The sequence below is a fragment of the Lithobates pipiens genome, unplaced genomic scaffold (genome assembly GCF_037356315.1).
Source record: "Lithobates pipiens isolate NorthernLeopardFrog02 unplaced genomic scaffold, aLitPip1_a1.2 Scaffold_22, whole genome shotgun sequence".
NCBI lineage: Eukaryota > Metazoa > Chordata > Amphibia > Anura > Ranidae > Lithobates > Lithobates pipiens.
In genome coordinates, this window is record NW_027507784.1 from 65,595,695 (window position 1) to 65,620,359 (window position 24,665).

Below are 24,665 nucleotides of genomic sequence, written 5' to 3' on the forward strand. Positions count from 1 at the left end.
TAGGTTAGTGGACTGGTTTCACAACATGGAAGGAAAACAATGGGTGAAGATGGAGGAGGAAATTGTAGACATTAAACTGAAGGTATTGCCATAGATAAAGAAAGAGAATAGACCCCCAAAAGAAGAGATGCCATCATTGGTCTGGTCAACATTGCAGGTATGGGATGGTTTGATGAGAGGTGAAGTGGGATCCACCTATGTGGGTCCCATGACACCCCTGTTCGGCAACCCGGGAACTTCCACCAGCCAGAGAAGCCATGAATTTTTTGAAATGGCAAAGAAGGGAAGATACCAGGATCATTCAGACAATGGAAGGGGGGATACTCCCCCATCTGGAAGCCATGGGAAGTGAATATGAAAAGAAATGGATGCAATATAGGCAACTCCAAGAATATATTATTGCCCTTAGGAAGAAGGGGGTATTAGATAGAGCACCTACCCCAATGGAAAATCTTTTTCTCCAGGAACAAAAGCCAACACATAATTTATGCAATGTATATAAATATCTGATATCAAATAATAGGGAGATAGCACCGACTTTCGTTAAAAAATGGGAAAGAGAATTAGGGAAGGAAATGATTAAAGAAAAATGGGAAAAGGCATTTATATTAACACATAAAATGTCAATATCCAGTAGGCATCAGGAGAGAAATTATAAACTTTTAACGAGATGGTATAGATGTCCAGTAGATATGCATAGAATAAATCCAGAGAATGATGACACATGCTGGAGGTGTCATCAAGAGGTTGGCACAAAAAAAAAAAAGGACATTCACAGATTTTCGTATAATATGACACATTGGTCCGAAAATCCCATTCTTTTTCATAATTTGACCAGTTATCTCAATACCTTTGCATTAGGTGCAAAATGGCCAGATTTGTTCTTTTAAAATTCTGTCTTTGGAAAAGTCTCTGGTCTTGGCTGCTGACCACATAAGAGTTTCCATTTTTCTAGATCATGTCCCTTAAAGAACTCTGGGCAAAAGGATTCATACGATTTAAAGGGAACAGCTATTTGTGCCTGCTTTTTGCTTTTGGATAATTGTTTTTTACTAAATTTATTTTTATTACATTTTTATTGACAGAGAAAAAAGTACAAAAAACAAATTATCAGGTCCACAAAAGTGCTATTTCAATTATTGTTCCAGTAGCCTCTGTTTTGTCAGTTTATATAGGGACAGGCAGGAAGCAGTGTGTGAGGCAGTGAGGGTCAGTTTAATCAGTAGCTGTTACTATTAGTTCCACAAAGGTTCTTTTCAGGACTGGTATCAGTGGTATGGTAATAGGCTTGTACACGTATAATATTCTTTCTTCCAAATATAGAAAGAATATTATACTTGACTGCTGCCCTTCTGCTGCAGTCTGCTAATCAGTCACAACCTACTTGTTCCACAAAGCTCCTTATAAGGACTGGTAACTTGGTCTGTCTAGGGTGCTACAGTACATAGGGTTGAGTGAGGTACAGTCTGCCATTCTATAAGGACTGGTATCGGTCCACAGTACATAGGGTTGAGGTGCACTACTGCTGACCGCTGCCCTATACTGCAGCAGTCCTTCATCGGTATAGGGACTGACGTACAGTCTGCTAATCACTCCCACACAACCTACTTGGTCCACAAAGGTCCTTATAAGGACTGGTAAGGTATAGGGTACTACAGTACATAGGGTTGAGTGAGGTACAGTCTGCCATTCTATAAGGACTGGTATCGGTCCACAATACATAGGGTTGAGGTGCACTACTGTTGACCGCTGCCCAGTCCTTCATCGGTATAGGGACTGAGAGTTTTGTCACAGGGTCATTTAAAAAATGACAGGCAGAGGAAGAGGCAGGCCCTTCCGCAGGGGTGGTAGGGGTAGGGCAGGAGCAACAGGCTTGAGCCAAAGTGGGAAGTTGCAGAAGGTGCGTTCAATTACTTTAAAGGACGCACCAGACTTGGTTGAGTGGCTCGCTCAGCCTTACTCTTCTGCACCCTCCTCATCCTCTCGATCTACACAGTAATTATTTTCCGATCCATATCAAGACATTTCTGATGCGCATCCACTCTTGGTATTGGATCAGGAAGAGGAGGCAGCAACAACCGCTACTCAGCAGTCTGACGACAGTACCCAGATCAGCCCAAGGAGGAGGTTGGTCCCCGGTGTTGCTGCCTACTCCGAGATCTCTACCTATAGCGGTGGGGAAGGTGACGTTGATGATGACGTGTCTAGTGATGTCACGTGGGTGCCCACAAGAGAGGAAGAGGAGGGGAGTTCAGAGGGAGATATGGACCAGCAGATAGGGAGGAGAAGCAGGAATAACTTACATTGCACAGGAGGGACAAAGCAGACTGCAAATGTATCAGGAGCGAGTCATCGACCATGTACGGTCACATCTGGCGCTCCCAGGACACCGGCACATGGCTCCGCAGTGTGGGCTTTTTTTAACGTGTCCGCTGCTGACAATAGCGTTGCCATCTGCAATCTTTGCAGTCAACGCATTAGTCGCGGTAAGCCCAACACTCACCTAGGGACGACCGCCTTAAGAAGGCACATGAGCAGCCATCACCGAGCCGAGTGGGAGCAACGGAACACACAAAGCCACACTGCAGGCTCTCACCATCCAGCCTCGTCTTCTACTTCTCCTTCTCCTCTCTCCTCACAATTGTCCTCCACTCCACCTTCCATCACGCCAAGCTCACGTTTTTCTGCAAAAAGGCAGGCTTCCATGGGCCTAATGTTCGAGCGTAAAAAAATGATGACGCCGGATAACCCTCTTGCCCAACGGTTGACGGCTGGCTTGTCAGAACTCATAGCCCGCCAACTACTGCCATATAAACTGGTGGACTCGGAGGCCTTTCGCAAATTTGTGGCCATTGGAACACCACAATGGAAGGTCCCAGGAAGGAAGTATTTCTCACAGAAGGGCATCCCAGAGCTATATGGCCATGTTCAGCGGCAAGTGAATGTATCTCTGGCACACAGTGTCGGTGCCAAGATACATCTGACCACAGACACATGGTCTAGCAAACACGGGCAGGGAAGGTATATCACTTTTACTGCCCACTGGGTGAACCTTCTGACGGCCGTCAAGCATGTAACCCGTGGCACCCGTGTAGATTTGGTTTTACCGCCACGGATTGCATGCAGGCCTGACTCTTCTTCTCCTCCTCCTCCTACTCCATCCTCCTCCCTCTCCTCCTCGGCTGACTCCTCCTTTTCCGCTGCTAGCGTCTCTTCCGCTGCGCCGCCCAAGCTCCCCAGAACCTATTCGACATGCCAGGTGAGACGTTGCCATGCCGTGCTGCGTCTGTTGTGCCTGGAAGCCAAGAGCCACACTGGCCCGGCACTCCTTTCAGCTTTGCGTTCACAGGCAGATCAGTTGCTAACACCACTCAATTTGACAGTTGGTAAAGTGGTGTGTGACAACGGTGCCAATCTGCTTAGCGCATTGAAACAGGGCAAAATCACGCACGTGCCATGCATGGCACACGTCTTAAATTTGGTCATGCAGCGATTCCTTGTCAAATACCCTGGGGTTCAGGACAACTTGCGGCAGGCAAGGAAAATCTCGGCCCATTTCAGAAGATCTTACAAGGCCATGGCTCGCCTTGCTGACATTCAGTGGCGACACAATCTGCCGGTCAGACGTCTTATTTGCGATTGCCCGACGCGATGGAACTCAACCTTCTATATGCTTGATAGGCTGCTCCAGCAGAAACGTGCAGTTAACGTCTACCTGTATGAACTCTGCGGCAGAACTGGTTCTGGGGAGCTGGGTTTTTTTTCACTGCGCCAGTGGCTGCTCATGCGCGACGCATGCAGACTTCTGCGCCCATTTGAGGAGCAGCCATGGCGCCATCAGTGACATGGTACCTTATGCCTTCTTTATGGAGCGTGCATTGCGCCGTGTCATTGATCAAGCTGTGGAGGAGCAGGAGCGGGAAGATGAGGAAGTCGCAATGCTGGATGAATTCCCAGGGGGGGCTACTCTATCTGAGACAAGTCAACAACAGGAGTCTGAAGAGGAGTCAGAGGAGGATGGTGCCGGGGCGGATGAGGAGGAGCAAGAAGAGCATGCTTTAAACCTTTCTGGGATCCCTGTTGTGCGTGGATGGGGAGAGGAGAATGAAGAGGACGACATTATCCTGGATGATGAGCAGGAGCCAGGCCACCACACCGCTTCCACTTTAGTGCAAATGGGGGCCTTCATGCTCCAGTGTTTTAATAGGGACCCCTGTATAAAAAGCATAAGGGTCAAGGACCAGTACTGGGTGGCAACGTACTTAGACCCCCGGTACAAACACAAAATGGCGGAAATGTTACCGCCGTCACAGAGGGCTGTCAGAATGCAGCACTTCCAGGCCTTGCTTCGAGAAATGCTGCATTCTGCTTTTGCGTGCGCTGGCAGAGGAGCAATTGCCACTCCCAGAGAAGGAGTTGCGGGTACCAATCCAACAGCGCCTGCAAGAAGAGGCCGGTTTGAAGATGTGTTGGTGACTTCGGATATGAGGTCATTCTTTCAGCCGACCCATCGACAGGTGTCATCCGGATCCGGCATCAGGGAACCCCTAGACCGTCAGGTGTCCGACTACATCGGGTTAACGGCCGATGTGGACGCTCTGAGGAGTGATGAACCCCTGGACTACTGGGTGGGCAGACTTGACCTCTGGCCAGAGCTTGCCCAATTTGCAATCGAACTGTTGGCTTGCCCCTCATCCAGTGTCCTGTCCGAAAGGACGTTCAGCGCAGCAGGGGGGATACCGATAAGCGTACTCGCCTAGCTCACGACAGTGTTAACTACCTCACATTTCTAAAAATGAATGAGGCATGGATCTCGGAGGAATTCAACACATGTGACCAGTAGACCATGTATATGTCTATAAACTATTTTTTTAATCGAGCACAGAGACCTTCTTTCTTCATTTGGCTCACTTCCTTGTCCAAAAAAAGCACACCGTACTATATGCCCGTACCCTCCTCTTTGAAGAGGTTGAGCGGTGTCATATTTCTACTGGGGCTGCTTATTATGAGGGGCTCCCACCATCCCTGTGCTGTGCTGACATCCTCCTGGGGCTGTACCTCTGCTGTGCATATTATGAGGGGCTCCCACCATCCCTGTGCTGTGCTGACATCCCCCTGGGGCTGTACCTCTGCTGTGCATATTATGAGGGGCTCCCACCATCCCTGTGCTGTGCTGACTTCCTCCTGGGGCTGTACCTCTGCTGTGCATATTTTGAGGTGCTCCCACCATCCCTGTGCTATGCTCATTATGAGGGGCTCCCACCATCCCTGTGCTATGCTGACATCCTCCTGGGGCTGCTTATTATGAGGGGCTCCCACCATCCCTGTGCTATGCTCATTATGAGGGGCTCCCACCATCCCTGTGCTATGCTGACTTCCTCCTGGGGCTGCTTACGGTGCAGGTGTCAGTGCTGTATATCACAGTGCTGATGTCAGTGCTCTCTGTCACGGTGCTGCTGTCAGTGCTGTATATCACGGTGCTGGTGTGAGTGCTTTATGTCACGCTGCTGATGTCAGTGCTCTCTATCACGGTGCTGCTGTCAGATCACTCTATCATGGTGCAGGTGTCATTGCTGTATGTCACGCTGCTGATGTCAGTGCTCTCTATCACGGTGCTGCTGTCAGTGCTGTATATCACGGTGCTGGTGTTAGTGCTTTATGTCACGCTGCTGATGTCAGTGCTCTCTATCACGGTGCTGCTGTCAGTGCTGTATATCACGGTGCTGGTGTGAGTGCTTTATGTCACGCTGCTGATGTCAGTGCTCTCTATCACAGTGCTGCTGTCAGTGCTGTATATCACGGTGCTGGTGTTAGTGCTTTATGTCATGCTGCTGATGTCAGTGCTCTCTATCACGGTGCTGTTGTCAGATCACTCAATCACGGTGCAGGTGTCATTGCTGTATATCACGCTGCTGATGTCAGTGCTCTCTATCACGGTGCTGCTGTCAGTGCTGTATATCACGGTGCTGGTGTGAGTGCTTTATGTCACGCTGCTGATGTCAGTGCTCTCTATCACGGTGCTGTTGTCAGATCACTCTATCACGGTGCAGGTGTCATTGCTGTATGTCACGCTGCTGATGTCAGTGCTCTCTATCACGGTGCTGTTGTCAGATGACTCTATCACGGTGCAGGTGTCATTGCTGTATGTCACGCTGCTGGTGATCATCTCCTGCACCCTCTTCTTTGCCTACCCTGGTCCCTGACCTTCCCTCTCCTCCATTGCCTTCATGCGCTCCACAGTCCTGAATTGTCACAACAATTTCCCATATAAAAAAATAATGCTTGTAGTTGTCGATCCCAGATTCACCTCATACATGTGTTATGTCATTGGCCATGTGGTGGGACTATGTTTGCACAGCTATCAATTATTTTGTGGCTGCAAATTTGACCTGTAGGTTTGCGAAGTTCGCCTCCCATTTAAGTCAATAGGGCCCGCCGTGAACGTTCCGCTTCGCGAACTATCACCCGCGTTTGTGGTCCGCGTTTGCGAAACATCCCGTCGGAAGTTCGTCCATCACTACCGATCATTTCTAGCCTACTTCTTTTAATCTGAATGATCTAAAAGTTTGTAAACTTTCTCTGTGTTTCTTCCATGAATTCTGTGACACATAGTCACTATACCCTGTAGGAGGCACTGCTGTGTCATACATTTCACAGAGTCTGCCTTCTGAACTACAAAGGTGCTGAGGGGAGGAGTTTCAGGAGGCAGAGTCAGTACAGGAATCGCTGCTTGCAAAAAGCAATGTACCATTGGATATGTAGTCCTTAGTAATGGAAAGTAGAAGAGAAGGTGCAAAGCATGCAAGGAATCCAGAAGGTTGTGTAAAGGGATAGCCAGCAGACAGGCAGAACTCACACCCCAAAATAATATTTTTCAAGTAAGCTTATATTGGATTGTCAAATGTAACTATTGTGTAGCACCCTCTAGTGTGCTACTAGAATAGTGTAGGCAAACATATTTGTTTGACTCATGGTAACTAGTGAGTCTGTAATCTGAGTCAGGTTACTGCAGGTCAGGCTGGATGACTCACAGAGGCAGGTCTCTGGTGTCTCCCCTTGGCTCTGGAAGTCTGGAGAAACCTTTAGAAGTTAGTGGGCAGAGGCTAGGAGGGTTTATCTGCCTACTTAGGGGAACCTGGCCAATCCCCAGGTATACTCCTAGTCATGCTAGCAGGAGAGTTGGGTGGAAGATGGAGTTCTGAGGAGGGGACTCCTAGGTCTAGGGTGGACCACCTTTCCAGGCTGAGCTTGGTTTGGCTTAGGAAGTTCCATTTAGCTGAGTGGTTTGAACAGGATTCTTGCCTGAGAGCAGTGGGAGCAAGGAGGACAGGGTGAGTACATCAGCACAGCCAGGGATTTTCAAGGCCACATATCACATGTGGCAAGCTTTCTAAAAGGACAGAGTTGTGCTTAATCCTTTTATCCTTGCCCTGGGAGATCTTCAGAGCAGCCAGGAGGGCTGGTAGTGCCTGCAAGTAGTTGAGCTGGGAGCATTTCTACATTAGGAGAGGATACACTTCTGCATACAGATTGCCTCATTTTGTGCTATTTCTAAACACGACCAGACTTTCCGGCAGACTAAGTCCGGAGGGATTAGTCCGTCGGACAATACAATTGTGTGTGGGCTAGGCCGATCGTTTTTCAGAAAAAAAATCAGACGGACCTAGAAATAGAACATGTTTCAAATTTATCCTACGGACTCAATTCCGACGGATGGACTAAAATTGACCAAATATGACGCAAGGGAAGCTATTGGATACTGGCTATTGAACTTCCTTGTTTAGTCCCGTCTTATGTCATCATGTTCCAAACAAACGGACTTTCAAACAGACTTAGTCCGTTCGTGTGTGGCCAAGTCCGTTCGTTCGGAAAGCCCGTCTGAACTCCGCCAAAAGTCAGTCGGGAAGACCGTCTGGTCTAGTCTGCCAGAAAGTCTGGTCGTGTATACGAGGCATAAGAGGGGCAGAGAGCTCCCAGTCTGTAATGGACTTTTACTACCGATCAACAAAAAACTGCGCGTGTATAGGAAGGAAAGCAGCACAATATTTTTTGTACAGAGGAAGGAAGTTGCCCCCTTTTGTTGTTCTTTGAATCAAACTGGGCATCCCACAAATCCCTTCACCCCATCCAAGTTGTTACCTCCTAATAAAAGATCAAAACAAAGCCAAGGGACTGACTTTCAGTGGTGGCCCGTCAATGCGTCCGGCCCCTAAGCTCCATGGATTCCAATATTTTTTTTTTATCTTTTTAGAATCAGGTGATTAGAGCCAGAGGCTCTAATAGGCTCCAAAAAAAGGTGGGCTCGGGGCACAGAGCAATGCACCCCGAGCCCACCAAGTTGTGTGACAATAGCGAATTAATATTCGTTATTGTCCTCCTGCTTCTCCTCCTGGCCAATCAGGAAGCTGCTAGACCCAATTCGTGAGAAGAGAAGCAATCGCATTGGTCGCCAAGGGAAGGGGGAGGAAAGCCACCAAGGACCAAGCCACTCTCATGGAGGAGGAGACGCAAGAAGGAGTCAAAGCTGATAGATGGGGTAAGCACGGGGCTGGTGTTGGGACGGGTGAGCGACCGACCGACAGCCCACTAGAGGGGGGTTTGGGTGACGACAGGTGTTTTGTTTGACGCCCCCCCCCCCCCCAAATTATACAGAACTGCTGACTTCTTTTTACGTTTGTATGGAAGTGGAGAATGCGTGTTGCCTGGCTGTGCAGGAATAGGGGATTGCCGGCAGCCCTTGCGGGGTAGTGCTACAATTGTTTGTATTCTTATTACAATGCTGAGGTTATAACATGAAAATGTATGCTGTGAGCATAGAGGTCAGTTCACACCATGAAGGAACAACACATTCCTGTGCGATCAGGGTGCAGTGCGATTTCAGTCCATCCATTTGAATGGGCTGAAATTGCACCAGACCGCAGCAAAAACAGTGTGTGCACTACTTTATAAAAACGCACAACAGTGTTTGCGACCTGCATTTGGGGTGTCGTCAAGTTAACACTGACACCGGCTGCAGATTGCGAGCGCAGTGCATTTTGAACGTGGTGCGGGAAATGTGCATAGAACATGGGTTTCCCACACTGCGTTCTGGTGAGAAGTGGCCCTTAAAGAGGAACTGCTGTCTGCTCACATAATTTGTAATAAAAACATTTTTGACATTCTGAAGCTTCCCTCCAACCACTTTGCATATTATTTTATATATACTGTGATTCTGTACTTGCCAAATATGCTGCAGAAATCTCCCTCCACTGAGTCTGGCTGCATCCATTTTAACTTTGAAAAGCTGAAGCTGCTGCCTGTTCACTTCCTGGATTTACACAGAGGCACACCTCCAGCTCTGCAGCTCTCATTGGCCCTCTTGTGACTCATCCCTCCTCCATTTCTGTGCATGATATCATAAGACTAGGCTAATGACCAGTCAAGTAACAGGAAGTGGGTTGTATAAGGTATTTACTGGCAGAAAAAAACATTTTACTATCCAAAGTTAAAACAACAAGGGCAGAAGATTTACTAGATGGAAAGAATTTGGCTTTTGTGAGCTGTGTACAGAATGCTATAGACAGCATAGCAGTAACAAGCAGTGACCTTTCCTCTGCTAACAGAGATTACCTGCGGCTGTGGGGAATTGACGTACGAACTTCATGATTTATATTAGCCCAAATCTCTGGTATTTACTTCCTCATACCGTATTCCATTTAAATGTAACAAACTAATAATAAGTATATTCCTACTAACATATCTGGTTTCTGCAAGCTCCCTGCATTCCCACATCACGGAGATCCTTCTTCCAATACAAGAAAACCATGTTTTAGCTCAGGAAGGTTTACCGCCCTTCATGACCAGGCCATTTTTAGCAATACGGCACTGTGTTACTTTAACCACTTCAGCCCCGGAAGATTTACCCCCTTCCTGACCAGAGCACTTTTTCCGATTCGGCACTGCGTCACTTTAACTGACAATTGCGCAGTCGTGCGACGTTGTACCCAAACAAAATTGACGTCCTTTTTTTCCCACAAATAGAGATTTCTTTTGGTGGTATTTGATTGCCTCTATGGTATTTATCTTTTGCGCTATAAACAAAAAAATAGCGACAATTTTGAAAAAAACACAATATTTTGTACTTTTTGCTATAATAATGATCCCCATTTAAAAAAAATAAAAAATAAAAATTCTCAGTTTAGGCAGATATGTATTCTTCTACATATTTTTGGTAGAAAAAAAAAATAAATAATCGCAATAAGGCTGCTTTCACACTGGGGCGGTATTCAGGCGTTACAGCGCTAAAAATAGCGCCTGTGTAGCGCCTGAAAAAAACCGGCCCCTTTCACTCCAGTGTGAAAGCCGGAGGGCTTTCACACTGGGGCGGTGCGCTGACAGGACAGTGAAAAAAGTCCTGCTAGCCGCATCTTTGGAGCGGTGAAGGAGCGGTGTATTCACCGCTCCTAAACCGCTCCTACCCATTGAAATCAATGGGACAGCGCGGCAATACCGCCGGCAAAGCGCCGCTGCAGCGGCGCTTTGCGGGCGGGTTTAACCCTTTTTCGGCCGCTAGCGGGGGTTAAAACCACCCCGCTAGCGCCCGCAGACCGCCGCTAAAACGACGGTAAAGCGCCGCTAAAAATAGCGGTGCTTTACCGCCGACGCCGCTCCCGCCCCAGTGTGAAAGCAGCCTAAGCGTATATTGATTGGTTTGCGCAAAAGCTATAGCATCTACAAAATAGATTTATAGCATTCTATGGCAAAGTACAGCTAACCTACAGGAAAGCCACAGGTGCCGGTAGACCGCAGACCATCAGTGTAAAAGTAGCCTAAGGGTCCTTTCACACGGGGCGGATCAGTGCTGATCCGCCCCGTGGATATCCGCTTGCTCAGCGGGGATCGTCGGAGCGATCTCCGCTGAGCAGGAAGATGACAGGTCCGTCTCTGCACACTGCGCAGGGACGGACCTGTCACAGCGCCGCTCTTCCCTATGGGAGATCGGGTGACGACGGACCGCAGTGTCCGTTGTCACCCGATCCGATGACGGATGGAAAAATAGCTATTTCCTCCGTCACACTTTTTCGGATGTCAACGGACTTGTCACCGCTGACATCCGACGCTCCATAGACCTCTATGGAGCTTCCGTTCAGGTCCGCCTGAAAAACTGACAGGCAGGCCTGAACGGATCGTCCATGTGAAAGGGGCCTTAGGCCCCTTTAACATGATCTGTCTGACCCAATCGGACCTTCCATTCACCTCTATGGAGTGACTTGTGTCCATTTACACCTGCCTCCTTCCAATCTGATCTGCTAAAAAAACGAAAAGTGGATCCGTCCCCTTCCATTTGATCAGATGAGAGGGCCCATAGAGTGGGCTGTGTGTTTCCGCTTTGCATACGCAGAGTGGACGCAGAACTGTCATCTGCTCATTGGGGCCCGCGACTGGATACTAAGTCGTCGCTTTTCAAAAGGTTGCAGTTAGAGATTTTATTCAATGTTATGGACATTACACTTTGTTGCATTATATATGACAGGTCAACTTAGTCAAGAAAAGAAGTGATAAAACTGCAGATTGCGACCTTGCTCAATTTCATCCAACGCAGGCCTCTGACAACATTTAAAAAATGTCTTGTTTTTGCTCCCCCTCCCCCATCTGGAGGCAGCAATGTCTGCACTGTGCTCTGAACCCAGCTGCAGGCTAAAGAGAAACTGAAAGTAAGTGAAGGAGCAAATAATCTTTTTTTCGTTTCTATTCTTGTGAGCGGCCCGAGAAGCAGGAAGCGTTTCAGTCGTCTTTTTGCTTAAAAAGTTGGACATATAACTCTGTGAGTATGAAATCAATCTATAGGGGATTATAGTATTTAGGACTTTTAGCTTCTGTGTCCTATGGGATCTTTGCTTTTTTCTTTACTTCCTTGATAATATCTTCTCGTCTCTAGTTCCCTTTTCTAATGGGTGTTTAATAACCTTTTTGCATAGGCCCCAACCTCTAATCTGGATAACATACCTCCCAACTGTCACTCTTTCCTGCTTAGTTATCTCTCTTTTTGGTCTGATGTAACAACTTAAAAAAAAAATATATTATTATTATTTTTATCATACAGGATTTATATAGCACGGTTTAAGCAGCGCTTTATATGTACCAAAATGGTTCTACTAGACAAACCCTTTCATCCAATCTCGAATGCATTTATTTTTTTATTTTTTTTTTAAAAGCCAGAAGTATGTCTTTTCCTACATGCTGTGTGCCAAAAGTGTCCCTCTGTCTTGCTTCAGAAAGGTGGGAGGTGTGGAATTATAATCTCTGAAGTGACTTTGCAAAGTAAAAATCTACATAGAGAAAATTAGCCTTAAAGTGGTGTTGCCACCAAAAAATAAAAAAATGTTTAAAATTCTTTAAAAAAAAAGAAATAAAAAAATAATTGGAATTTTTTTTTTTCCTGTTGCATCATGGCAGCATACACTCTGGGTTGTGACTCCGCCCCCACAACCTGATAGGACCACATAGCTATAAGATGAAGATACGCCCCCCCGCCCCGGTATTCTCTTATTTTTCCTCACCTGTTGGGACCACACGGATCATCACCCTCTTACCGCTTCGCCCCAGCCAGGTTCTAGCCTCTCCTGGGTGGAAGTCCTTACCGGTACAGCCTCTAAAGGAAGCTAAATGGAAGGAACCCCACTCTGGTGATCTCAGGGGTATGAATACTTTTTATCTGCAAACAGAGCATTGCCTCTATAGCCGTTGAAAGTAAGCCTTAAACAGGCTGAAGGCATATAATAAAAAGATTGGTCTTTAAGCCTTAAACAGGCTTAGTACCTGCGGTGGTCTCCGGTTTCCTGTTCCTCCCTGGTGTCACTCTGTCTGCAACCTGACAGCATACTCTCTGCCTTCAGTATCTCTTGTCACCTTAGGTTGTCTGGTGCCTTTACCCCAGTGTTGCCTTTCTGCCATATTTTACTTCCTTTTCCTTAGGTCTGTAGTCCCACAGCAACATCACCACTCTTCCTGGTCACTCTGCCGCTTTGCACATGCTCACTGTGCACTTTGGGCAGCCTGTGTATGTCTATCTATGTCTTTTCCCTTTTCCAAGATGGCGCCGGCGGCCGCATGGCACTACTGAGCATGTGCGGGCGGGACATGACCCCGGCTCCAGTTTTAAAAGGGGAAGATGCCTTTTTTTAACGCAGATGCCTTTTTTTTTGCCTCCTTTTTGTGCTCAGCTGAATTTCATGACTGCTGCATTTCTGTTTTTTCTATCCCAGTGTTGCCTCTCTGTTTGGTAAGTATCTCCCCTGTATTTTTCTTCTCTCTATTCCCCTCTTATTTGTTATGGCTTTATCTTCCTTACCCTTTTTGCGTTACCTGTGTCTTCAGGCTTCCTCTGTTTCTCTATCCATGGAGACCACTGCTCCAGCAGATCACCACCAGCATAATAGGTAAGAGGGGAGGAGTTTGGTAAGTAGAGAAGATCGAAAAAGAGAGCAGGACGCACTAGCGCTACCTAAATGGTTAGCCCCATCAGGTCCGCAAGATCATCTCGCAGAGATTCCTCGCATAGAAGAAGCTGCTCTGGCCATAGGCGGAGCCATTCGGGTGGAGGAAGTCGCTCAGGGAAAGGGAGTCGCAGAAGGAGTCGCTCCAGGTCTTGTTCAAGGCGCAGCCATTCCCGCCGAAGAAGATCCCCTGACCGGAGGCGCCATTCACTAGCACGTCACTCCCATCCTTATGAAAATACCTGCTGGGTATGCGGGGCCATAGCCCTTCCAGATATGTTGGCATGCCGCCGGTGCTTTGAAGAAGCCACCAGAGAGAAAGGGCAAGAACACAGAGAGCTCATAGAGTCTTCTGCCCCACGTGTCGCTCCCGACACGGAGTTATCTCCACGGGGTGCTTCGCTGGCTCCCCCAAGTACTTCCAGAGAGCATCATTCTCCTTCAGATGAGGAAGAACTAGAGGCTTCAGCGGGCTTTGACTTCTCCCTAAAAGAGCCTTTTGTGAGGTCAGTGAAGGGGGCCATTAGCTGGAAGGAACCCCAGGAGGCCCAACCCAAAAGGAGAAAATATTTCCCGAACCTGATGAGAGAACTCGAAGCCTTCCCCTTCATTGATGAGTTGGAGGAACTTATCAGAGATGAGTGGCAGAGACCCGAGAAGAAAGCAAGTCTTAACAATCGGCTTGCCAAACTATATCCTCTAAAGGAGGCTAAAATTAAATCTCTCGTGTCCCCGCCAGTGGTGGATGCATCCCTCATGCGCGTGGCCAGACACGTTATGCTCCCTATCGAGGACGCTATGTCATTCAAGGATGTCCTGGATAGGAAGATCGATACTTTTCTTAAAAGAGCTTACTTAGCAGCAGGAGGCGTATGCAGGCCAGCAGTGGTTCTTGCAGCTGTGGGTAAGGCTATTGCCAGTTGGTCAGCAAGCACAGAAAAGCTTGTATCCAAGGCGCTGATCAGGACCAGATAGTTAGGGCCCTGCAAGAACTAAGCCTTGCAGGGGATTTTGTGGCAGAGGCATCTGTGGATGCTATTAAGTCTGCATCCAGGGCTATATTGTCCTCGGTAATGGCCAGACGGGCTCTCTGGCTCAAACCCTGGGCGGCAGATCCTGCTTCCAAGTCCAATTGGTGCCACATCCCGTATGATGGTGAGAACCTTTTCGGCGCAAAATTGGACTCTGCTATTTCTAAGGTCACTGGCGGAAAATCAGGGCTTATCCCCTCGGATAGAAAGCCAAAGCTTCAGAGGCCTCCTCCCTTTAAGCGTAACCTCCCGGACAGGTACAGGGATGCCAAGTCCTACAGGCCTGGTAGGGAGTACAGAAGGAACTGGAAGGCCCCTCAAACATTCTTCCTGACGTCCCAGAAGCCCAGGACCCCGGCATCTACTGACCAGAAGTCCTTTTGAAGGTGCGTCCGCCCAGCCAGCAGTGGTGGGGGCCAGACTCTCAAAGTTCACGCTGGTCTGGGGGGAAACAATAAGCGTTAACCACCGTTCGCGTCGGGCACAGATGGTCATTCAGGTGACTTCCCCCGGGGGACAATTTTTGCCCAACAAACCTCCCGTCATCCCGGCAAAAGAGGTTAGCCTTGACCCAATACGTTCAGGATCTGCTCCAAAAGGAAGCAATTACCGAGGTGCCCCTATCCCAAAGAGGTCGGGGGTTCTATTCCCCTCTATTTCTAGTAAAAAAGAAATCAGGGGACCTACGTCCGGTCCTGGATCTAAACGTAAACCGCTCTATCCAGGTAGAAGCATTCAAAATGGAGAGCCTACAGTCTATCCTCCAGGCCATAAATTTGGGGGACTGGATGCTCTCCATAGATCTACAGGGTGCCTACCTCCATATCCCTATCCATTCAGAACTCCAAAAGTTCCTCAGTTTTTCGCTAAACCACAGACACTTTCAGTTCTGAAGTATTCCGTTTGGAATTTCTGCGGCTCCCAGGACCTTTACAAAGGTCCTTCTTCCCGTTATCGCGCATCTGAGGGAGAGGGGGCTGCGAGTCCACCATTATCTGGACGATATTCTCCTCCTCTCAGACAGCCGGGAGTCGCTGTTACAGCATCAAAAGATCCTCGTCTCCACTCTGCAGAATCTGGGATGGCTCATAAACTGGGGAAAGAGCCAGACCCGGCCCACCCAGAGAATGATCTTCTTAGGAGCCCAGTTGAATACAGTGCAGCTGCCTCCGGAGAAGTCTTCCCTGTTGGTCCGGAAGGGGAAGAAGGCCATTCTAGCAAGATCCCTGTCGGCCAGAGTATGCCTCAGCCTTCTAGGCTCCCTATCAGCGACAATTCCTATGGTCCGTTGGTCTCAGTGGCACACCAGACCTCTGCAGAACTCCTTCCTACATCAGTGGGATGGTTCATCCATGACCCAGACGATCCGGATCTCGGAGACAGTCAGGCGCTCATTGCGTTGTGGTCCCCACAACTTAAACAATTGCAAACACATAGTCATCCCTCCTCAGGAGGTAGTGACCACGGATGCCAGTCTAGAAGGTTTGGGAGCCCACTACCAGTCCCGTGCAGCGCAGGGCCGTTGGCCTTTCGAAGTACGGGACTCGGTATCGAACGTGCTGGAGATGAGGGCGGCCCTCCAGGCTCTCCTGGCCTTCAGCTCCCTTTTAAGGGGGAGGCAGGTCCTCTTAACGATGGACAACAAGGTTGCTGTCGCCTACATAAACATACAGGGGGGGACCAGGAGTCTCTCCATGATGCGGGAAGTTCTCCCTATGATTGAATGGGCACAGTTGAACCTGTCAGACTTGAGGGCGACTTACATCCAGGGGTTCGAGAACATCTTAGCCGACACGCTCAGCAGGGAGTTCGCCTTCAACAACGAGTGGTCCCTGAGCCCTCAGGCCTTCTCCCTCATCTGCCAGACCTGGGGTCAACCAGACATTGACCTTGCTGCGACTCCGGCAAACTCCAAATGCCGAAGGTTCCTGTGGAGGTTTCCCTTTCACTTAACGGAGGGGACAGATTGCCTCCAGCATCCCTGGAACTTCCATCTCGGGTATATCTGCCCTCTGACTCCCCTGATGCAAGATTTCTCTTAAGGCTCAAGAGATCCACGGCATTGGTGATAGCGGTGATTCCTTTTTGGCCCAGGAGGCCATGGTTCACCACCCTCCTACAACTGAGCACGGCAGACCCTCTTGCTCTTCCCTGTCAGCCGACTTGCTCTCCCAGGGCCAGCTACTACATCCAGATTCGGGGAAGCTGCACTTGATGGCTTGGGGGCTGAGAGGGCTAGGTATCTATGTCAGGGCTGCTCCCAGAAGGTAGCTGATACCCTGCTCCAGGCCAGAAAACCTACCACCAACTGCACCTACTGCGGGGTCTGGAAGAAGTTTGTTGCCTTCTCTCAGGACCTTGGCTGGGATCTGTCCTCCCTTTCGGCTCCTCTGATCCTAGAGTTCCTGCAATCAGGCTTAGACAAAGGTCTTAGCTCTAGTACTCTGAAAGTTCAGGTGTCAGCTCTATCCGCCCTGACAGGGGTTAAATGGGCTCACGATCCCCTTGTTATGCAATTTCAGAAGGCCTGTCTTAAACTAAGACCACCTAGGAAGCCTTCCTTTCCAACATGGGACCCATCAGTCATCTTAGAGGTACTATCCAAAGAACCCTGTTTTCCGCTGGAAAACATCTCCCTCTGGCACCTGACACTAAAAGTCACCTTTCCTGGTCGCAATCACATCAGCGAAGAGAGTTTCAGAGATGCAAGCATTACTGATTAAGGAGCCGTATCTGATCATTAATCCAGACAGGGTAGTTCTAAGACCCTTGGATCACTTTATCCCAAAGGTGGCATCCTCTTTTCACTTCAACCAGGAAATCAACTTGCCAGCTCTTAACACAGACCAGGGTGACCCTCATCCTCTGGATGTAAGGGGCAAAATCATAAAATATCTTTCCCTGTCCAAATCCTTTAAAAGATCGGAGAACCTCTTCATCATTCCCTATGGCCTTAGGAGAGGTCAAGCAGCGTCGGCCCGAACCATTGCCTCCTGGTTGGTGAAGGCCTACTTGCTGAGTGAGTCGCAAATTCCTGAAGACCTTAGGGCTTATTCCACCAGAGCAGTGGCCACCTCCTGGGCGGCGTATTGTGGGGTCTCGGTGGAGACCATCTGCAGAGCGGCCACTTGGTCCTCCAGGAACACCTTTAGCTCTCACTACGAAGTGGACTCAGCTCAGCTATCAACAGTAGAATTGGGAAAGTCCATTATTCAAGCCAACTCTTCTATTTGCTAATAAACGTTTACCTTTGCATCTCCCACCCAGTCTGCGAGTTAATCCCCAGAGTGTATGCTGCCATGATGCGACAGGAAAATGGAAAATTACCTTTCCGTAATTTTCCTTTCATGGCAGCATACAATATCCCACCCACAAAGGTGATTCATATATACAGAGAATACCGGAGCGGGGGGCGTATCTTCATCTTATAGCTATGTGGTCCTATCAGGTTGTGGGGGCGGAGTCACAACCCAGAGTGTATGCTGCCATGAAGATGCGACAGGAAAGGAAAATTACGGAAAGGTAAGTATACAATTTTCCATTTTTTTACTCACCTCTAAATACCTGTTGCTAGGGGATCCCCCGTAGTCTGCCTTCTTCCTTGCCCGGGCTGGTGACATCACTTCCCCTCACGCCGCACAGTCATCTGGGACCTGTCACATGTCCCAGGTGACTGTACGGCGTATCACGGCGCTCTGCGCCGCTCACGCATGCGCAGTGGGTGCCCGGCTGTGAAGCCACAGCTGGGTGCCCACAGTATGAATGACGGCACCGCGAGCGGAGCGGGGATCGAGGGGGGGCTTCGTTCCCCCGCATCGCTGGACCCTGGGACAGGTAAGTGTCCAATTATTAAAAGTCAGCAGCTGCAGTATTTGTAGCTGCTGACTTTTATTTTTATTTTTTTTTAGGGGCACCCCACTTTAAAGAGAAAGTAAATCCTGATGGATTTACTTCCTCTTTATCTCCATGCAAAGGTAAAGCATAATGGGCTACTGTGCATCGCATAGTAGCCCATTGTGTCACTTATCTGACACAGGAGACAGCGATGTCAACGCTGTCCCCTGTAGTCCGGAACATCCATCTTCTTCCGGGTACCGCTGCTCTGGCCACTCAAAGCGCCGGAGCAGCGATGACGTTACTCCCGCGCATGCGCACAGGAGCCGCCACTAAGGGCATATCGCGATAGTGTGCCTGCTCACCGCTGACTACGGCGCATGCGCCGTAGACAGCTTTCGCTGTCTTTTAGTAAATATCTCCTAAACCATGTAGGTTTAGGAGATATTTCTTGGACCTACAGGTAAGCCTTAATCTAGGCTTACCTGTAGGTCAAAGTGGTTTGTAAGGGTTTACAACCACTTTAAGAACATTTGACCTAAAGTGTTAAAGCATATTCAACTAATAGAGAAAATAGTCTAATGCCCTGTACGCACAGTGGGAAATTCCAACGGAAAAAGTCAGATTGGAAAATCCGATCATGTGTGGGCTCGATCGGAATTTTTCCATCGGAATTTCTGATGGAAAAAGTTTGAGAGCTGGTTCTAAATTTTTCCAACAACAAAATCCGATCTAACTTTTTCCGATCGCGTGTAGAGAATTTCCGACGGACAAAGTGCCACGCGTGCTCAGAATAAATTATGAGACTAATGCTGTTGGCTGCTGGCCTCTTTATAGTCCCGTCGTACGAGAATTACATCACCTCATTCCGAACAATCGGATTTTCCGGCAACTTTGTCCAACCGTGTATGAAACACAAGTTTTGGGGAAAAAATCAGTAGGGGAAAAAATCGGAGGGATTTTGTGGTCGGAATGTCTGACTGTGTGTACGGGGCATAACACTGTAGGCTACTAACATTCGATCAGAAGAGGAAAACGAATGCCTGTGCATACAAACGATTTTCCCGTCGGAATAAACTGAAGGTTTTCCCTCTGAAACTGTCTTGCGTACACACGATCACACCAAAGTCCGACCGTCAAGAAAGTGGTGACATACAACACGTATGACGGGACTAGAAAAAGGAAGTTCAATAGCCAGTAGCCAATAGCTTCCATCTCGTACTTGCTTTAGAGCATGCGTCGTTTTTGGTTCGTCGGAACAGCATACAGACGAGCGGTTTTCCCTATAGGAATTGGTTCCGTCAGAAATATTTAAAACATGTTTTATTTCTAGGTCCGTCAGAATTAAAAAAAAAAAAAAAAAAAAGTCAGATGAGGCATACACACGATCGGAATATACGATGAAAAGCTTCCGTCTGACTTTCTGTCGGACATTCCGCTCGTGTGTACGCGGCATAAGGGAGACCTCTGCTAAGTGCATTCCTGTGCTCACCATCAACAGTGTAATGAATCGCCTACTGCAGACAGGGACCTTCTAAAATCTATACAGAACTGATAGTGTTGCAGAGGCGGAACTCGGAACCCGTATGGGGTTTCGTGCAGGGGAGCCCTTCTGCCCCCGTAAATACACGTGAGCCGCTCGGGAACCGGTTAATAAAAAATGTCACAGTTTTTACATAGGTGTCAAACCTACTGTATATTGTATACTATATGATACACTATTATATACTTGTATGATACGTCATTGTTAAAATGTAAAATTGTTTTGTGATTTCAGCCAAGTAAATATGAGCATGGACGATTTACAGACATTACAAGAGGAATTAGAGCATTTAAAGGTAATATATATATATATATATTTTTTAAAGGGGGTTGGGTTTTTATTTGTGTTCCTCTGGTAAACTTGATGATTTTACAAAATTTTAGGTTAAACTATTGTTCGATTAAAGCTGTATTAAACCCAAAATCAAACATGTATTATATTTCAGCTCACTACTTTTTTGCTTAAAAGTTTCCTTTTTTAGGCTTTCTTTCTTCTATTTTCATCTGGTGATCCAGCCAGCAAGTTTTTTCACGGCATAAGCTCTCTAGCAGAATGTATCATTTTACATGGATGAGACAAACCACTTAACGCTGTCAAGGATGCGGGGAGTCAGTAGCGCCCTGCACCTGCGAAGCTCTGCGGTGTGATGCAATAGGGTGGCTGCCCTTAAGCTGCCCCCTAGAGGACATCCTCCCTCATTGGAGTTGTGCCGCCTCCTTCTCTCTTCTATCAGTCAGTGACCTCATCATCCCCTCCCTCCTCGTCACTGGAGCAAACTTGGCAGTATGCTGCAGCTGGGGAAACATGACTGCCAGTTTCTTGTCCTTCTTGGGTACCCCCTCTCTCTAGGCCCACGTTACTCCCTTCCTCAACCTGGGAACCAACATCGGAGCCTTCAAATCACTGCGCATCCTCCAGCAGCATGTACCTGACACTGTGATGGAATAATTCTGGGGACTCCTCTGCATGATGGTGGGGCTATGGAAGGAGTGAGTGTGGACAAGGAGCTGGTGGAATAGGCTGCTTTGCCAGCTGTGTTGGAAGGCAAACTACTCTGAGCCCTGGTGACAGAGGATGAGGACGGCTTTGTTATCCACTCCACCAACTCTTCTGCATGTTCTCAATAACACGGCCATCAGCAGAAAAAAAGGACAAGCGTGCCCCACAGCCGCCTGCAGAGGATGCACCATGTCCATGACCAGCACTGTTGACTCAGATGCTGCTTGCCCTCTTTTAGTGGCCTGTGAGCATCTGTCTCTCCTTGGTGGCCTTCCGGACATGATGTATTTTTTGTTTGGCAACACCACACTACACTGTATTAGATACTGTGTACACCACCAGAAGTGTATTAGAAACTGTACACACTGTATTGGAGACTGTGTACACCGCCTGCACTGTATTAGAAACTGTACTACAGCTGTACTGTATTGTATACTGTGTACACCACCAGAAGTGTAGTAGAAACTGTACACACTGTATTAGATACTGCGTACACAGTCTGAAGTGTATTAGAATCAGTAAACCACAGAATGCACTGTAGATATAGGCTACACTGGATGTAGCGTATATGTATGTATGTGTAATATATATATATATATATATATATATATATATATATATATATATATATATATATATATATATATATATATATATATATAAATATTTTACACTGAATATATAGTCTATGCTAAATGCAGAGTAAATATATATACTAGACTCAGTGTGTGTGTGTGTGTGTGTGTGTGTGTGTATATATATATATATGTATGTATGTGTGTGTGTATGTATATATATATATATATATATATATATATATATATATATACTCAAATACACTGCCACTAACTACATAACCTGCCTGGGCATGAACATAGTCCCCTGAGCCATGATTGGACAAAGCCAATTATGGCTGTCTTAGCAGAGCGCTCTGTGATTGGCAAAAGCATGCAGGTCGGGTGCATGCTTTTGCCAATCATCATACAGCAATGCACTGCGATCTTGCAGTGCATTACGGGGTGTTCCGTGGCGCTCAAATTTTCTGCAAATGCCCCAAAATGTTCGCCGGTTCGAATGTCGAGCACATCCCTAGTTACCAATAGTTTGCTTGGTGACTGTGGTCCCAACTGCCTTGAGATCATTCAAAAGCTCCTCCCGTGTAGTTCTGGGCTGATCCCTAGCTTTTAGTAATATTTATTAATACTTATTTAGCGTGTGTACTCTAGCACCTCCCTTACAGTCAATTTAGTGGAGCTAAGTGCTGGAACTTGTTCTAGTACTGGGCTCCAGGATTCAGTACTGATTTGTGGCACGGGGATTTTGTTAGTATCTTGGGAAGGTCCCACTAAAACTGGGACAGTTGCAAAGTATGGATTCACATCAGAAGGTGGGAGGATTTGTGTTTTAGGTGGGAGGATTTGTGATGTGGAGGATGTGGAGGGAGAAGATTTGAGGATTTGTACTGGGAGGGGATTTAGGGGAGTGGATTTAGGCTGGGAGGAAGATCTGTGCTACAACGGCCATTTGGGTGGGGGGAATTGTGCTTGAAGGGGGGAGAGAATTTTAGCTGGAAGAGGAAATTTGGGGGTATATGTTGTGCTGGAAAGGGGATTTGTGCTGGTGGATTTAGTGAAGTCAGGCGGGGGAGGATTTGTACTGTAATGGGGGGGGGGGGTTAAGGGGTTGTGCTGGGAAGGAGGATTTGTTGTGGGAGAGGAATAGGATTTGTGTTGGGAGGGAGCATTGAGGGGATGAGGATAAGTGCCAGGATGGGGAAGAATGGGGGATTTTGCTGGAACTGGGGATTTTGGGAGGGTGGAGGAGGACGTGTGCTGGGGAAGGGGGAAGAAGATTTGTGTTGTGAGGGAGATTTCTAGAGGGGGGGGTTGTTCTGGGAGGGGGAATGAGTGGGAGGAATTGTTTCTGAAAGGGTAAAATGGACTCTCCGTACCCCTACACTGTGCACCACACACACCCCTGCATTCTGTGCATTACACACTCCTGTCTCCTGCATGCTGTACATTATGTACTCCTAGACCTTGCTCTCTGTGTGTCATGTACTCCTAAATCCAGCACTGACTACAGCCCTCTATGTGCTGAATACTCCTGATCCTTGAACACAATGCATTACAAGACCTGGACCAGCAGTATGCGTTATGTATCCTAATCCTGACAGCAGCACCCTTTTTTGAAGCCAATAGTTACATAGTAGGTGAGGTTGAAAAAAGACACAAGTCCATCGAGCCCATCAAGCCCAACCTATGTGTGTGATTATATGTCATTATTACATTGTATATCCCTGTATGTTGCGGTCGTTCAGGTGCTTATCTAATAGTTTTTTGAAACTATCGATGCTCCCCACTGAGACCACTGCCTGTGGAAGGGAATTCCACATTCTTGCCGCTCTTATGTGCTTCAAAAAAAAAAAGACAACGCATTGAAATCCATGCGTCCGGCACCATGCATGTAGATTAGGGGCCAGGTGCGTGGATTAGGGGGGCAGCACCCCTAATGGAGTGGCAGCCACTGACAAACAGAGGTCAAATCTCCCCAATGCATATACAAATGGCAGTTAAAATCTGACAGGTGTTCTAATCCTTGTTCACTCTTTTCAAAAATGATAACAAGCTTTGACTTCAGCTGTACTTTAACTGGTCTCATATGATCTTGTTCTCCAGCCCTGGTTTCCCAGGTTCTCCATCTCCCTTTTAAAACATTTTTCTTTTTTTACATTACAGAAAAAGCAGCAGTACCAGTGAGATTCATGACGCTGAAAGTAGAGCCAGGAACAATGATAGATAGATATGTATGTAGCAAAGTCCCGGGTCCCTTGAGGCCTAATGGTGACCTTCAGGGTTAGGGACAGCTGACATCCTTCTGTGTAGAGTGGGTAACAAGGAATAGTCGGTGTACTGCAAGATGAAATGGTGGGCACCAGACACTTTTTGAATACAAATAGATTTATTGTCTCTTGAACAGAACTGTAAGAGAGAGGGTTAGGGCCAGGACACCCTTAAGCAGATGCAATGATAATTGGCAGACTCTGACTTCTATAGGTAGATTGCTATGCAGATAAAGGCCTCCAGCCAGACACCGCTTCTGTATAGGTAGGACCACTGTCAGTTACTAACGGTAGTTGTATTCACATATTGGTAACACAAATAGTTCTCCTTACTCCACAGTCACTCATTTTGGATCTTTACTCAATGAACTCCCAGTTTTTTATTAGACTTTGGATCTAATAGCCACTGAATCCCCTGAGCTCTTCCACTGTTAGCACTCAGTCTCTTCCTCAAGCGTCACCCCTGCTTCCCAGCTGGATCCCTGGCTTGGCACCCATACACCCAAGATACACTTCAAGCATCACCCCCGCTGACACGCTAAGTCCCTGGCTTGGCACTCACTGATGCTCCTCAAACGTCACCTCTGCTGTCCTGCTGGGTCCTTGACTTGGCACTTGCTGAAGTTTTCCCACTTCTTCACCATCCCTGGCTGGTGAGATGTCTGCTTTGGTACTGTCCCCAGCTTACACACAGTGGTCTCTGATAACAAGAGGGATGGTCCCTTAGTGGCGACAACTTCCCCTTCTACCTCTGAGGAACCACTACTTCTGGTTGACTACAAGACCGCAGTCCCAACCCTGTGCTGCTTCTCCTGCTTCCGGATAGGCCCTCATCCTAGCAGCCAGATGTCCCCAGGATAGGCTTCAAGCTTATGGCCTAGCAGGGTGACATAACACACGTCCAACCAGACAGCTGTCCAGGTGGCACAGAACCCCGATCA

The 24,665-nt window shown here is 47.7% G+C and overlaps 2 protein-coding genes across 3 annotated transcripts in view; one reads left to right on the top strand and one right to left on the bottom strand.

Annotated features, from left to right (window-relative positions):
- Positions 1–12,946, bottom strand: part of LOC143923812 (protein mono-ADP-ribosyltransferase PARP15-like) — an 85,725-nt gene extending 72,779 nt beyond the window's left edge. Inside the window, exon 1 of one of the 2 annotated variants that reach the window (XM_077447724.1) lies at positions 12,799–12,946. The gene's annotated coding sequence lies outside the window, so the exon portion shown is untranslated. The remainder of the gene's footprint in view (positions 1–12,798) is intronic. The other variant, XM_077447722.1, reaches the window with a different exon arrangement.
- NMI (N-myc and STAT interactor) overlaps positions 11,648–24,665 on the top strand; it is a 54,851-nt gene continuing 41,833 nt past the window's right edge. Inside the window, exons 1-2 of the mRNA XM_077447725.1 lie at positions 11,648–11,803; positions 20,118–20,178. Coding sequence (XP_077303851.1) covers positions 20,128–20,178 — 51 coding nt within the window. The 5' untranslated portion in view covers positions 11,648–11,803; positions 20,118–20,127. The remainder of the gene's footprint in view (positions 11,804–20,117; positions 20,179–24,665) is intronic.